This window comes from Acinonyx jubatus, chromosome E1 (assembly GCF_027475565.1).
Source record: "Acinonyx jubatus isolate Ajub_Pintada_27869175 chromosome E1, VMU_Ajub_asm_v1.0, whole genome shotgun sequence".
Classification (NCBI taxonomy): domain Eukaryota; kingdom Metazoa; phylum Chordata; class Mammalia; order Carnivora; family Felidae; genus Acinonyx; species Acinonyx jubatus.
This window is the reverse complement of record NC_069397.1, coordinates 5477586-5491264: the sequence shown is the minus strand read 5'-3', so window position 1 is coordinate 5491264 and position 13679 is coordinate 5477586. Positions and strand designations below refer to the sequence as shown.

Below are 13679 nucleotides of genomic sequence, written 5' to 3'. Positions count from 1 at the left end.
TTGCCTGGTCATGTGGCTTTGCTTGTTCTGCAAACGTGGATGGGCAGTTGAATAAATGAGATGTTTCTGTATCCCAGTGGAGACATAATTTTATGGATTTTTAAATGAGGGCCCGAATTGGAGCAAGTTTGTAGACTTCTCTCTTTCTCCCTCCCTCCTTCCTTCCTTCCTTCCTTCCTCCTGCCCTCCCTCCCTCCTTTCCTTTCTTCCTTCCTCCCTCCACTCCTTCCTTCTTTCTTTCTTTCCTTCCTCCCTTCCTTCCTGACCCAAGTGAGAAGCAGAAGAATAATGTAAATAAAGTAAGCGTTAGATAGGATTTTCTGATCTGACTGACAGCAGAGGTTTTGAACCAGACAGCAATAAGGCTGGAATGAGAAATGCTTTGGAATCAACCTATCAAACAACCCCTGAGACAGACAGGCAGACAGACAGGGCAGGGGAGAAGCATCATGCTGACGGCTGCAGAACTCAGTGCCAAGATGCTTCTGACCCGGGATGAGATCAGGTTTCTGGTTCGGCGTGTGTATGTGTGCAGACACCTGGCGAGGGGATGTTCACCCTTTCCCCTCCGCACCAGCAGGCAGCCTTAGAGGGGAGGCTGGATTAGAGGACAGTGGGTTTAGGGGGACCAGCTGTGAGAGGTACACTCTCGTCTCTGGGAGTGCCCTACTGCTCCGTTTAGATTGGCTTCCTCCCCCCAGCCCTCTTAGCCTTGCCTTCCGGAGCAAACGCTCATAAAACCTTGGGGACCAGCCCCTTGAGAAGGTTTATGTGTTTGTAGGGGAGGAAAGCAGAGAGTGATCCCTGTCCTCACAGCCTCACAGTCTCAGTGATGCTCCCCCAGTGGGGAAGCTGAGAGCTGTGTTCACCACCTCCAGCCTTAATCCCCTCATGATGAGCCTTGAGGGGGAGACAAGAGCTTTGGAATTCTTGAAATAAGTAAAAGGACTCAGTCGATTGAGTTTTCGGTGGATCGTAGACGTGGTGAGATTAAAAATTCCAAGGGCTGACGCTGGGGGGGGGGGGTTCTTCCTGCCCGACCCCCGTGTTAAAGGACCATACATGTTGTATGCAGAACTGGGGGAACCTAAAACCCCAGTTTAAGGTCATTGCTTTTGGAGTCTGAGTGTGGCGACAGTCGTATATTTTTGTATCATACCTTCACCTGCCAGTCTGGGGCTGATTCCCCGCGCCCCAGCCCAAGGAAGTGCCCTGGCCCTGAGAATGGGGGAGACCCTTCTCTCCCCCCAGGCTCTGGTCTTCAGGAGTTGGATGCTGCTTAGTTCACGGTTCACTCTCCAGGAGGCTGTTACACCCTGCCCACTGCCCACGTTGGAGGCAGAGAAAGGGCTGAGATGGGCTGGCAGGGGCCAGTCCCCCAATAGAGCTGAAGGCCTGGGTCCGCCTGGTGCCCGAGTGCCCCCTGCAGGGGAGGGGTGGGGAGCTGCCCAGTTAACCCCCAGACCCAGAGCCCTGGAGTAGCATTGTCTGCATTTGCCAATGGGTCTCTGTTGCTTTGAGCCAGAAGAGGCACTGGTCTGAAGCAGCAACAGCCAGGAGAGAGAAATGGAAGGGCAGGGGGAGTGGGGAGGGGGCAGGGGGAGTGGGGAGGGGGCAGGGAGAAGGAGCACTGAACAGAGAAGGGGCCAAGTGGGTGGGCAGTGGTGGGGAGAGAGGGGTGGGCACGGTTCAAGGCCACTGCCTGGGGTCCTCCAACACTGGGGGCCAAGCCACCCTCTCTAGAGGCCTCTGCCTCAGCCTGCGCGGTGGGAGACAGGCAGAGCCCGGGACGATGGGGATGGCGAGCCCCTGAGGCCCCGGGGCATCACAGTGGCTCTCCCCACCTTCTGCTCTCTGGTCACGGGCAGAGAGGCCTCTGGGGAGCAGAGCAAAGGAGGGGAAGGCAGGCCTGAGTGTGGGGCCATAGTTCAGACCTAGAGGCCTGGAGGAAGGGTGGACATGGGTTGATGGGGAGGATACCCCCCAAAGTCCCTGTACCCCATTGTGACTTTCCTCTGGGTGGGCTCCAGCAAAGCCCCAGAGAGCTCGGGGGCCACACGCCTAGAGCCCGAGGAGGGGGTCGGTGGGGGGCGGGGGCTGCAGGTGGGGCAACCAGCTAGAACTGGGTGGGGGGGGGGGTTTCCCCACAACGGGGGAGGCAGCTGAAGAAAGGGAACCCCTCCCTATCCCGGGGCTTGGGGGAGGGGTGCAGGGCAGGGGGAAGGGCCACTCGGTGGGGACCAGAGAGTTCCAGCAGGCAGAAGACAACGTTATTGTGCTTATGGAGACAGCAGCTCCCCGGCTCTGAGAGAGCAAGCAGACAGTTTGTAGGCACTAGAAGATTTCTGTGATGCGGTCGAAGGGAAATGAATGAGACCAAGTAGCCTATTTGGTCAGCCCGTTGACTGCACCTGCTGGCCAGTCCAAACCCGGGGGATGGGGGGCTTGGGACCAAGGTCAGGCCAGGGTCTCTCGGCCGACAGAACCTGCAGGGGGGGCGGGACATGGGGCTGAAGGGAGTTAGTGGGGGGGGGGGGGAGGCGGGGCTGGGGCCTAGCCCCTCCCCTCACTCCCCTGGATGCTTCTGGAAGAGTGAGAGAGATCGCTCTAGATCCCAGGTGTGAGCGTGCCTGGCCAGGCCACCGGGGCCGTGTCTCCCGGCGTATGGCTTTCTGGGCAGAGGCGGCCCGCCCCCACCTCCCGCAGAGGGGACAAGGCAGGGCGGCCACACGCGGCTAGGGGCTCCGCTCCCGGCCCCGCCCCGCCCCGCCCCGCCCGGCCAGTCACACGGTCACTTCCGTCTTGCTGGCCGTGTAGCAGGTGTGGTGGCCCGGGATGTAGTGCAACTGCTCCACCGTGTTGTGTCTGCGGGAGGCGAAGGCCTGGCGCCTGGCGGCCGTCTGGCTCTGGCCCAGGGTGGCGTAGGAGTTATTGGAGGCACTGGGATGGGAGTGCATCTTGGTCATGCGGTAGCGGTCCAGCACGGGCGTGGACGCAAAGACGTCCGTGTGCGAGAGGGCCCGCGACAGGGACTGCTCGGGGAAGGCCGTCCGCTCCGGGGACAGCAGCGGGTCCTGGGAGTGCAGGCGCTCCGTGGAGAGCAGCTGCTCGTCGGACAGGATGCGGTCATAGGGCAAGCCCAAGTCGTCGGGCAGGCCCCGCTCTGGGGACAGAACCCTGTCCTGTGACATGGCCCGGATGGGCCGGCGGGGCCGCTCCCGCGGTAAGGGCTTCTGGGACATCTGGATGACGTTGAGGGGGAGGGTGCCGCGGGCGGCCAGGTCAGGCAGATGCCGCCGCCTCATGTAATATTCGTCAGCCTCTTTGTCAGCTGGGGAGAGAGACAGAGAGAGAGAGAGAGAGAGAGAGAGGAGTCAGCTGGGGTGACAGTGTGACAGCACAGCCCAGACGGGTGGAGGAGTGCAAACCAGTCCCCAGGGTCTTGTTAGACGTAGGTTCTGGTTCAGACCTCCTGGCCTGGGCTGGACCCGAGAGTCTGCGTCTCCACCCGGCTCCCAGGCAATGCTGATGCCTCTGGTCTGGGACCACCTTGAGTCTCCAAGGGTGGACGGGCTCCCTCGAGGTCCCCAGGGGGCTCAAGGCACAGTTGATGGCACAGCCAAGCCCCTGAAATCCCGCTTCGACCACACCGTGGTCCTGAGAGAGACCAGGTCTTGCAGAAACCCCCGGGAGCCAGTTGGCGGCCTTCTGAGGAAGTTCAGAGCCTCTCTCCAGGGAAGCCGGGTTGCGGAACCAGACTCCCGCTATAGTGAAGTGCGAGACGCTCCGACCAAGAGGCACTCGTGAAAATGCTTAGCTGGTAACTTAGGAACATAGTAACACCCCCCTGCGGTGACAGCCAGCCCACAGGAAACCAGCACCCGCCCCCGGTCCCACACACGCCCAGAATCAAGCCTACACCCACGTCGCCTGTGCCCACAACATGGCCAAGGCAGTCCTATATTTGGACCTCGCTCAGCGCTCCATCCGTTTCCCTCCATCCGGGAGGCCCTCCCACGCTCACACTGACTGCTACACCCTTGAGTGTACCCAGGACACACGCGAGCCTGCTTTGGCCCGAATTTCAGGAATGAGGCGTCCTGCGGTTTTCTAAATCTCTGCAGAATGTGGCAATTCTGACTGCTCCCCGGGTTTCCCAGAGAGTCACGGACGGGTAGGTCCTGCCTCCCTCTTCCCCGCCGTTCATGGAGCCCTCGGATCATCAGGGACCCCCGCTTCTAGCCGTAGAAGCTCACCGCGGAGGTGGCTGATGTGGACCCACGGGATGGACTCCGTCAGGGCAGGTTACCCCAGAACGTCAAGTAAAGACTCGTCCCCACAGCTGGATGGTTATGAAAACAGACCCATGAGGGCATGGAGGCAGGAGGTCCAAGGGTCAGAAAGCTAGGAAAGAAGACCTCTCCTCTTCTTGTTGGCCTCTCCATGTACCTTGTTGACATTGTAATGGGTCTTCATGGGTCTTAAGCCCATCTATGTTCAGATCCCCTCCCAGACTCAAATGGCAGAGCTGGGACCACCGGAGGAAGGGCGCTCCGCGAGGAAACGGGGTGTGTGCATGGGAGAGGGGAGGCTCGGGTTCTCAAGACAGCGTTGGCCGGGTTAGAGAGGGAGCTGGTTTCTGGGCCCTTCCAAAGCCGGGTCTCTGGGAAGGGTCTCACACAAGGCTCTGGCACCGGTAGCCTCCACTCTAAGGTAAGGTAGAGCATGAGGAAGCGTGGTTTGAAGATGGCGGGTGCTGGGTGAGGCTGGGGGAAGGCTTTCTCTTGCGGTTCAACTCGTCCGTGGCGCTGCCTCCCACGGGAACGTGGGTCTGATGATTCCATGGCCTCCACCCTATCTATGGGGACACGGATCCAGGCCATAGCGAACAGACACAAGGGGCTTCCTGTCCGCTCTTCCCAGGCTACACCTTACTCTTTATTCTTGAAACTCCACACCCGTCCCCTCCGGTGTAGGGCAAGAGAGGGAAGCGCAGGAAGGTGTCGCAAAGGCCCCGGAGCAGACCCCAAACGCGAGGTAATGGTACTTACTTAGCCGCTTCAGGGATGAGTACCTGCTGGGGTGGGTCTTCACCGCAGACTCATAGGATGGGGGCAGGTGGGCCAAGTTCTGGAAGGAGCGGGAGAAGGAGAGGTCATAGGGCTCCGTGGCCGACGTCAGGATGTTGTTCATCCGTGGCTTTTCTGCAAAAGAAGGGGGTGGGGCGCGTCGCATTGGCGAGGACGATGGGCCGGCAGGAGGGGAGGATCCGAGTTCTAGCTCTCACTCCCTATCCTGCTTTCCTGGCCCCCCTGTACTAGAACGTGGGTGGTGCTGGTGACTTGGTTTCCCCCATGCTCAGTTCCAGTTGCCTCGAAGGCTAGGGACAAGTGCTGTTTGAGCCGCCGCGGGCCGTGCTGGTGGCCTGTCCCTCTTTGAATGACAGACTCCTTCTCCCTGCGCGCCGCTGTGCTTTCTGACGACAACGTAAGCCTGATGGAGCTGAGGGCGGTCCTAAAATTGTGTGAAAGTTCTGTCCTGTCCCTAACAGCTCTCAGGCCCAGGGGGGAAAAATCTCCGTTGGAAATAGGTGGGGTGACGGTGGTCTCGTCCACGTACTCACAGGACAGGGTCCAGGACCCAGGTTCACTGAGACTCCATCCCACGCTGCCCATGATGTTATTCCGTCCCTCAATGCCAGCCCTCAGGTCCCCCCTTCCGCCTCGGGCCTCCCCAAACCCCGCCCCTGACAGGCCACCTACGAAGCCACTCCCTCCTCCTCCAGTTCCTTCCCCAAAAGTTCTGGGGGCCACGTTAGGAAGAGCACAGGGGTTGGGGGGAGAGAGAAGATGCGGGTGTGGGGGAGGGGGGTGGTTGGGCAGGAAGGGAGCAGGCAGGCATGTCTTGGTGCTTGACTGACTTTCTGAGCCTTAGCAAGAAATCAACAGTGGAAAGAGTGGTGCCCTTCCCCGACATGAGGTGGGCAGGTGGCTCTCTCATTGTCCCTCCATACTCTTTGGTTTGGGGCACCCAGAGAAGGGCCAGGCTGCGGCTCCCCACGCCTCTTGGCAGAGAGAGTGCCGAACTCCAGAAGTCAGGAATTCTATGGACCGGGGGACGAAGAGAAGACGTGCCAGGCTTGGTCCAAGGGCAGCCTCACTACAGGGAACTCCCAGCTTCTCTATCCTTCCTGCCTTCACTGGTACCCCTAAACGCTGGGGGTGGAGCCAAGGGAGCCCAGCCAATGAGCTGGCATTCATGCCAGCTCGGTACATATGTGAGGGGGTGAGGGACGCTCTACGTCCCCGAGAGATCAGAACATGCTGTACCGAAAGAGCCTCCCTGGCATGGATCGGGACAGACGCCAGGAAGCTGGGAGCAGTGCTCTCCGGAGCTGGGTGACAGCCACCAGTCCTTTGCTCCTACTGCTTCACTTCCAGTGATGCTGGAGAAAGAAGGAGCGTCCCTCTGCCTGTTGGTATCATCCTGCCACCGAGGGCATTGCTCAGCTCACCCACTTCCAAATGCAACACTTCTGGGTGCTCCTACCCACCCCGCTCTGTCCTCCAATTCATGCTGCTGAGCCAAGGCCAGCTCTTCCTCGCCCTCGGCCTCCACCATGATCACCCCTGCCCCCTTGCTCAGCCTCTCTCTCCTATTGCAATGTCCTTCCTTACTCGTCCTGTGCCCAGATTGGCTCCTCGCTCAAGACTCTCCGCTCCAGCCACGTCACGTCTTTTCAGCCCCCTGTGACATCCGGTCCTCAAGCCCCTGTTGCCGCTTTCCTAGACAATGCCACGCATTTCCGTGTCTATGTGGTCTCTAATCATTTGACTTGATCTGCTCTTGGGGATCTCCAAAGACTGGAATATCCTTAACGGTAGACACCTTGCTTTCCCATTTGGCTGATGACTTCACCGTGCTTGGTCCAAAATAAGGACCCAGTTAATGCTCTCTGGTTAATCAAGTCGACACAGTCCACCTTCCCTCTTAATAGTCTCGCTGCCAGCTCCTGGGGAAAGCGTAGCCCCCAACGAAGAGACGCGGAGGAAACCTTGCCTCCCCCAGGCTGTGAGCGGCTCACGGGGCAGAGACCGGGTCTCGCCTACCCTCATGCCCCAGCAGCAGGTGGAAAAAGAAGAGAGGAAGAGGAGGGATGGATGGCTCCTTCTGCACCCAGGAGGTATTAGCTCCTTCTGGAGAACAAGCCTTTCAGAATGTTCAGGAGTGAGCAGAGCACTCCTCGCTCGCCTTTTCGGGCTCCTCTTCCTGCTGCTGCCTCATCACCGTGGGCATCCCCCCCCCCCCCCCAGGCTCTCTGCTTCTGCCTCCTGCTTTTCTCTTTCAGCCTTCTTGCACAGATTGCCCCCACTCGCAGGGCATCGGTTCCTGCCTCCAAAGCGTCGCTTACTTACATCTTCAGCTGTAACCTCCCTCCACGCTTCATGTCTGCATTTCTAGCTGCCTGCTGAATCCTTTTTGAGTCTCCTCTGGTCTCTAGCTTTAGATGTCCAGATCCAAATTCACCATCAACAGCTTCCTCTCCTCCGCACACTGGCTTGCTTTCTTGACTCCTTAGATTGCCTTACTAAGAACCCCCATCCTTCTCAATGATCACGGCTCACCATTTTTACTCACTGTTGACTCTCGTCAACCATATTCGCCCCGTCACTAAGTTTTCTCGATCCTTTCTCCAAAATATTTTATATCTGAGCCCTTCTTTCTTTTCCCACTGTCCACATCACCACTGGTAGCTGCCGCTTCCTCACTGATCTCTCCAATTTCTTTCAGTTCTGGTTTCCCCTGGTCCCTGCAACCTTAAACATCTTATTAAACTAGCTTTCATCACGTATTTCCACTAGGAGCCCAGCACTAGAGGGGGACATCAAAATAGTCCACTTCTGTCTTCCTAATTATAATGCTCAACACCTCAATGCAGAAGCAGAGCACAGTCTCACAAGAGGGTTGTCAGTCTCTCTGCCAAGTGAGCCACATAATTTATCTTTGTTTTGAGTTTCTCTCTCACTAAACTTTAATGATGTTTTCACTCCTTCAGAGCAAAGACAGCAAAATGACTGATGGTTCATAATTTCCATGGCTGTCTTATGTTCTACCAAGTTTGGAGCGGGTACCAAAAATAGTTTTACTCTGCAGTGCTAGGTGTTGAGTTGTGATCAGGAGGATGTTATAAGAGGGGCACGTGGGTTTTGTAAACCTCTGGCGCTATGCCCACCCTCCTGTGCTCTCCAACCTTCACCTTCTTCCCCTGTCAGGAGGCTAACGCTCGGGTCACCCGGGTTGGTCTTGAGTGTGTTATCAAATCTTAAGTGGTTTGGGGAGGACTGGTGGAGTTTATGCCAAGTCGCATGCCATTAGTCAATGGTACCGCATGTAGACTTGGGCAAAGGCGTGCTCGCTCTTTGCTCTGGACATATGGAATTTATGACTCCAAGAAGTGATCTAGCGTGCTCACGAGAATGGGTTAGGAAAGGGTCTCCCTCCTTCCCTTCCGTGGCAGAAGATCACTCTGGTTTCTGAGACAGAACACTGGGAGACAATGGTCTAAGAGTGGGACTGAGCCACTGTGGGCTCCTTACACCTCCTGAGCTCCAGTGAGTCATGACCATATGTCTGATGCCTGATGGGAATCAGGAGTCAAGATGGAGCCCCTGGGGATGGGGACGGAACACGGAATGCTCACAGCCATCTCTCACCATGTGTAGGGGTCTGGGTAGCACTGCTTAAAATCGGATGGTTATACTGACGATCACCTGGAAATCATAGAAAAGAGATTTTTAAAGAAGAGTTCAGGCACTCCATTGTCTCTCCCACATAGCGGCGCCTCTCTTGACGTCTAATGTGCTTCTCTGAGCCAAAGGAAACCCCCCTTACAGGCCTGGGCCCTCTAATGCCCTGGAAATATGAAGGGCAGAAGGCAGTGTATTAGGTGCAAAGAGCCTTCCTCTGCTGTTTGTGTCCCTCTCCTCCTGCATCAGGGCTTCCTCTGTCACCATGGAGACCCGCCCACATCTGTGGATCTGGCTGACCGCAACAGAGGTTTGTTGGGGTGGAGGTGGGTGGAAGAGAAGGATAGAGACTAAGGGGCACTTGACAAGTAGACATATATGGGGTGGGGGACTGGCCAGGGGAAGTAGACCTTTTTGGGGGGAGGGGGATTGTAGGGCATCATTAGCCAGGAAGGGGATGCCCTAACTTAAGGTGGTTGCACCTTTATGGGGCTTTGATTTGTCTTGAGTCTTTATACACAGGTGCCTGGGTGCATCCTGAGATGGGGCAAGCTGACGGAAACTGTCAGCTTGGGATCAGGAACCCTGCGTTCTAGGCTCTGTCCTGCCTAGAAATGACACAGCCCAACATTTCAAAAGTCCACATCGATTGAACAAGTCACAAAGTTAATGGAGTCACAGTTGCCAAAGCCCAGAGTTCAAGGCAATCTGAGGTCTTCTTAGACCCAATGACAGTGTGGTTTTGCCATGAAAACACACTTCATCCCTGTGTTATTGCTTCAACTCAACATTGTATTTTTGCATCTAATTTTAACTAAAGCAAGGGGGAAAGGGGGCACATAGCCTTTGCTCTAGTTTATCTAAACCATGGATTACAGCCATGCCATCCTCTTGGGGCTAGAAGATCTGTGTCTGTGTCCTTCTATCTTGCTATTGGAGCCATCTTTTCTACTGTTGGCATCATAGTCTTTGGTTGCTCACTATAAAGCATTCTCACCAGATAGCTTTTCCTCTTGTATTCTCAACATACTAGTGTTTCATGAAGGCTCTACCTTCTTACCCAGACTGATAGTTCTCAAATTTACACCTCTCATTTGAGGTCTGTCTGGTGTGGAGGGTTCGATTTTAAATTGCTTGTGGACATGGCCTTGAAATTCCTGCCCTTAGCCCAAACTATGATGTCCCAAAGTTAGCTCATCATCTCATTGCTTTATCCTCCCATGGTCAAGCTTCTGTCTGTCCATGGCACTAATGTTCCATGGGCTTGAATGTAAAGCTCCAGTCATGGTCCACCATTTCCCTCCCTTCATCCTCCATAACCGGTGAGTTCCCCAAATCCTGTTCTTACAGTCACCCCGTAAATCCAGGCCTATAATATATCTTTTTGTCCAGATTTCTCTTAGCTCTAGTCTCTGGCCATTTCCAAGACAAATCATCCTGGGTACTCCTACTAGACAAAATTTCCCATATGAATGGAGTCATGACATTTTTCCTTTGGTTCAGTCCAGACTCTTTAAATAGTCATGGACAACTATCCAGTGGGGGTGTGGGTTTGGGCAACAAGCCAGACTTTCTCACATAAAGATATTCTTCCCTCCCAAGACAGAATATTAAGTTATATCCAGGGGAAAAAAACCATTTGCAAAAGGTTGAATCAATTTTGCACTGGATGTGGATTTAAGCAAGAGGAGAGAATCCAGGAAGGGAGATAATGGATAGATTTTTTTTTTCTTTTTTTTTGCTTGTCCTCCAGAGGCAAGCAAAAAAAAAAGTTTCATTGCTTTATGGGTTTTTTGGGGGTTTTTTTGGTATATTTGCTTTTAGGCAGTATGGCAACCTCAAAGAGACAGCTACAAAAAAATGGAAGAACCCAGTTCCAATGGTAGACAGTGGCAGTTACAGAGAAACACTCTTAATCTTACATCTCAGAGTTTAGGTAGCACTGAGGAAAGGGGGATCGATTTAGGTTCAGTTAACAATTCCTGGTCACCAATTGTGCTCTGCACTCTGTGCTAAACATGGTCGCATATATTCTTAAAATACTAATCTTCATAATGATTTTGATCGGAATATATATTATTGGCCTACCAATTTCCAGACTCTGTCAAAAACTCCTTAAACATCTCATTCGAAGCAGTCCCTGTGTTTCTTTACAGATGAGTTTGCAAGCAGGATAAGTGTCTTGAATTTAGATATTTTGTTTACAAGATCAACGTGTTTCCTTTTGTTTGAATCTCACTTCAAATGTTTTGCTGACACTCATTTTTTTCCTACATTGGCATCAAGAAAAGACATTTAAAGTATGAAGACGAAAATTAAAACTGTCTTAAAGTAACCATCATGGCACTTTGTTATATTTCCTTTTGTTTCTCTGCCCCCTTTAAATTACTGTGTGTGTTTACACACACACACACACACACACACACACACACACAAATATTATAAGGAATTACCTTGTGCATTTTTCATTTTGGGGAGAATAGGATTTCGACTCTTAAAATGGAGAAAAATACAATGATTTGATCCTCACATTTGTGCAAAACAACAAATGTGTGAGGTTATTCATTGTGGCATCTTTATAGTAGCAAAGAAAAGGAAGAAACCTAACTGCTCATATGCATATGTACGTAGACACATACAGGTAAATATGGATAGTTTCCACATACGTTAGCTTGCTATACACACTACTTTTAATCTGTTTCCTTGATACTTAATGGACAACATGCTTGAATATATTTTCTTTTTTTAAGATTTTTTTGACTTTATTTTATTTTATTTTTTAATTTTATTTTTTAATGTTTATTTATTTTTGAGAGAGAGACAGAACGTGAGCAGGGGAGGGGCAGAGAGAGAGACACACACAATCTGAAACAGGGCTCCAAACTGTCAGCACAGAGCCTAACGCAGGGCTTAAACTCACAAACCATGAGATCGTGACCTGAGCTGAAGTTGGATGCTTAACCAACTGAGCCACCCAGCCACCCCTTAAGGTTTTGTGTTTAAGTAATCTCTACACACAACATGGTGCTCGAATTCTCAACCCCGAGATCAAAAGTCGCAGGCTCCACCAACTGAGCCAGCCAGGTGCCCCTTGAATATATTTTCAGGTTTTGAAATATTCCTCAAAATATTTCATATGGTTTCACAATAGTAATTCTATAGAATACAGTATATGTATGTCTGTAGTTTATTTAATATGTTTATTTAACAGATATGGTTAAGCATTCCCCTGTTATTGTATATTTAGATTGTTTAAAAGTTCAATAACGTTCCAGCAAGCAACCTCGAACACTGGTCTTCAATCATGTCTTATTTCCTTAGGCGAATAATAAAAAGCAGTCTTTCTAGGTCAACATACTGCCAACTGCCTGGCCACGTGATAAAGTGGACTGATAGATTTCCTCATACGGAGCCATTTGTCTCTTCCCGGGAATTTCCTTATTTGATTTTGGCAGTATTCTTCCATTACAACACTGGATTCCACTGGCATATATTTTATTCAATTCCTATATATTCACAAAGAGAGTCTATCTTTTTTTTGTGCTAATATATCAAGTGTGTTCATCAAGATAAATGATTTTGTAAAAGCTGGATGAATAGCATCCCACTTTTCTGTGTGCCCTGAAACTATTAATACAGCACATGAGCTACCTCTTCTTAGGAAGTTTGAAGGAACGCAGTAATAGAAATTTCCGGTGTCTCTGGGGAGCTTTTCTGTTACGACCACAGCATGAGGTTGACTCACCATGTCGTTGACTGCACAACAACAAATTTGGTAGATGGACATTGGTTATAATCACCAGCTTAGAATTAGGAAAACTGAGGTTTGGAGAGGTTGAATAATTGGCTTAACAGGTGAAGTCTGGGATGTAACATGCCCAGGTGAGTTGGCATGTTAACCATTATGCACGCAGCTTCTCACAGTTGGCAACATTTTCCTTACGTATTAGTTCAGTTTTCTAACTCTAAATTTAACTTGTAATTCCTATTTTTCTTAAACATACCCATTAGACATTTTTAACTCTATTAGCTTAACACTATACCATTCCTCAAAAAAAAAAAAATCATCCATCTATTTATGAAATCCCAGCCCTCTTCTTACTCTTAATTTTCTGTGCTAATGTTTTCTAGATCAGCCATTTCTTCTTCTTCTTCTTCTTCTTCTTCTTCTTCTTCTTCTTCTTCTTCTTCTCTTTCCAATAACTATCCCTTATACGTATCAATTCTTTTTTTTTTTTTTGTCTTCAAATCATTATTTTATGCTTTTGGATTTGTTCGTCTCTGCCTCCTAATTTTCTTTGGTTTGTTTGGTTTTGCTTTTGCTTTCTCATTTCTGGGCTCAAATCTTTAGTTCATTTACGTTTCCTCTTTTCTGCTAATAATCTGAGGTCTTTCGCACCAATTTAGTCTCTGGCACCTTCTTGTGAGTGTCAATACACAGTGTTCTTACAGTTGCAACATCCTAAATGATCCGTAATTGCAACCCTGGTTTTCCCTCTGACCCAAGAATTCTTTTTTTTTTTTATGTTTATTTATTTATTTTTATTTTTTTAACTTTTTTTAAAATTTATTTTTGAGACAGAGAGAGACAGAGCATGAACGGGGGAGGGGCAGAGAGAGCGTAGACACAGAATCGGAAGCAGGCTCCAGGCTCTGAGCCATCAGCCCAGAGCCCAACAAGGGGCTCGAACCCACGGACCGCGAGATCGTGACCTGAGCCGAAGTCGGACACTTAACCAACTGAGCCACCCAGGCGCCCCTGTTTATTTATTTTTGAAGGAGAGAGAGACAGAGTGTGAATGGGGGAAGGGCAGAGAGAGAGGGAGACACAGAATCCGAAGCAGGCACCAGGCTCTGAGCTGCATAGGGCCTAACACGGGCCTTGAGCCCACAACCACGAGATCATGACCTGAGCCGAAGTCGGACGCTTAA

General features: G+C 51.6%; 1 protein-coding gene across 2 annotated transcripts in view; it reads right to left on the bottom strand.

Annotated features, from left to right (window-relative positions):
- Positions 1–258: 258 nt before the first annotated feature.
- The window catches only part of SHISA6 (shisa family member 6), a 279273-nt gene continuing 265852 nt past the window's right edge, over positions 259–13679 (bottom strand). For both annotated transcript variants that reach the window (XM_027047302.2, XM_053211476.1), the window contains 3 exons: positions 8715–8771; positions 5052–5204; positions 259–3331 (listed from right to left, as the gene is read on the bottom strand). In XM_027047302.2, coding sequence (XP_026903103.2) covers positions 2784–3331; positions 5052–5204; positions 8715–8771 — 758 coding nt within the window. In that variant the 3' untranslated portion in view covers positions 259–2783. The remainder of the gene's footprint in view (positions 3332–5051; positions 5205–8714; positions 8772–13679) is intronic.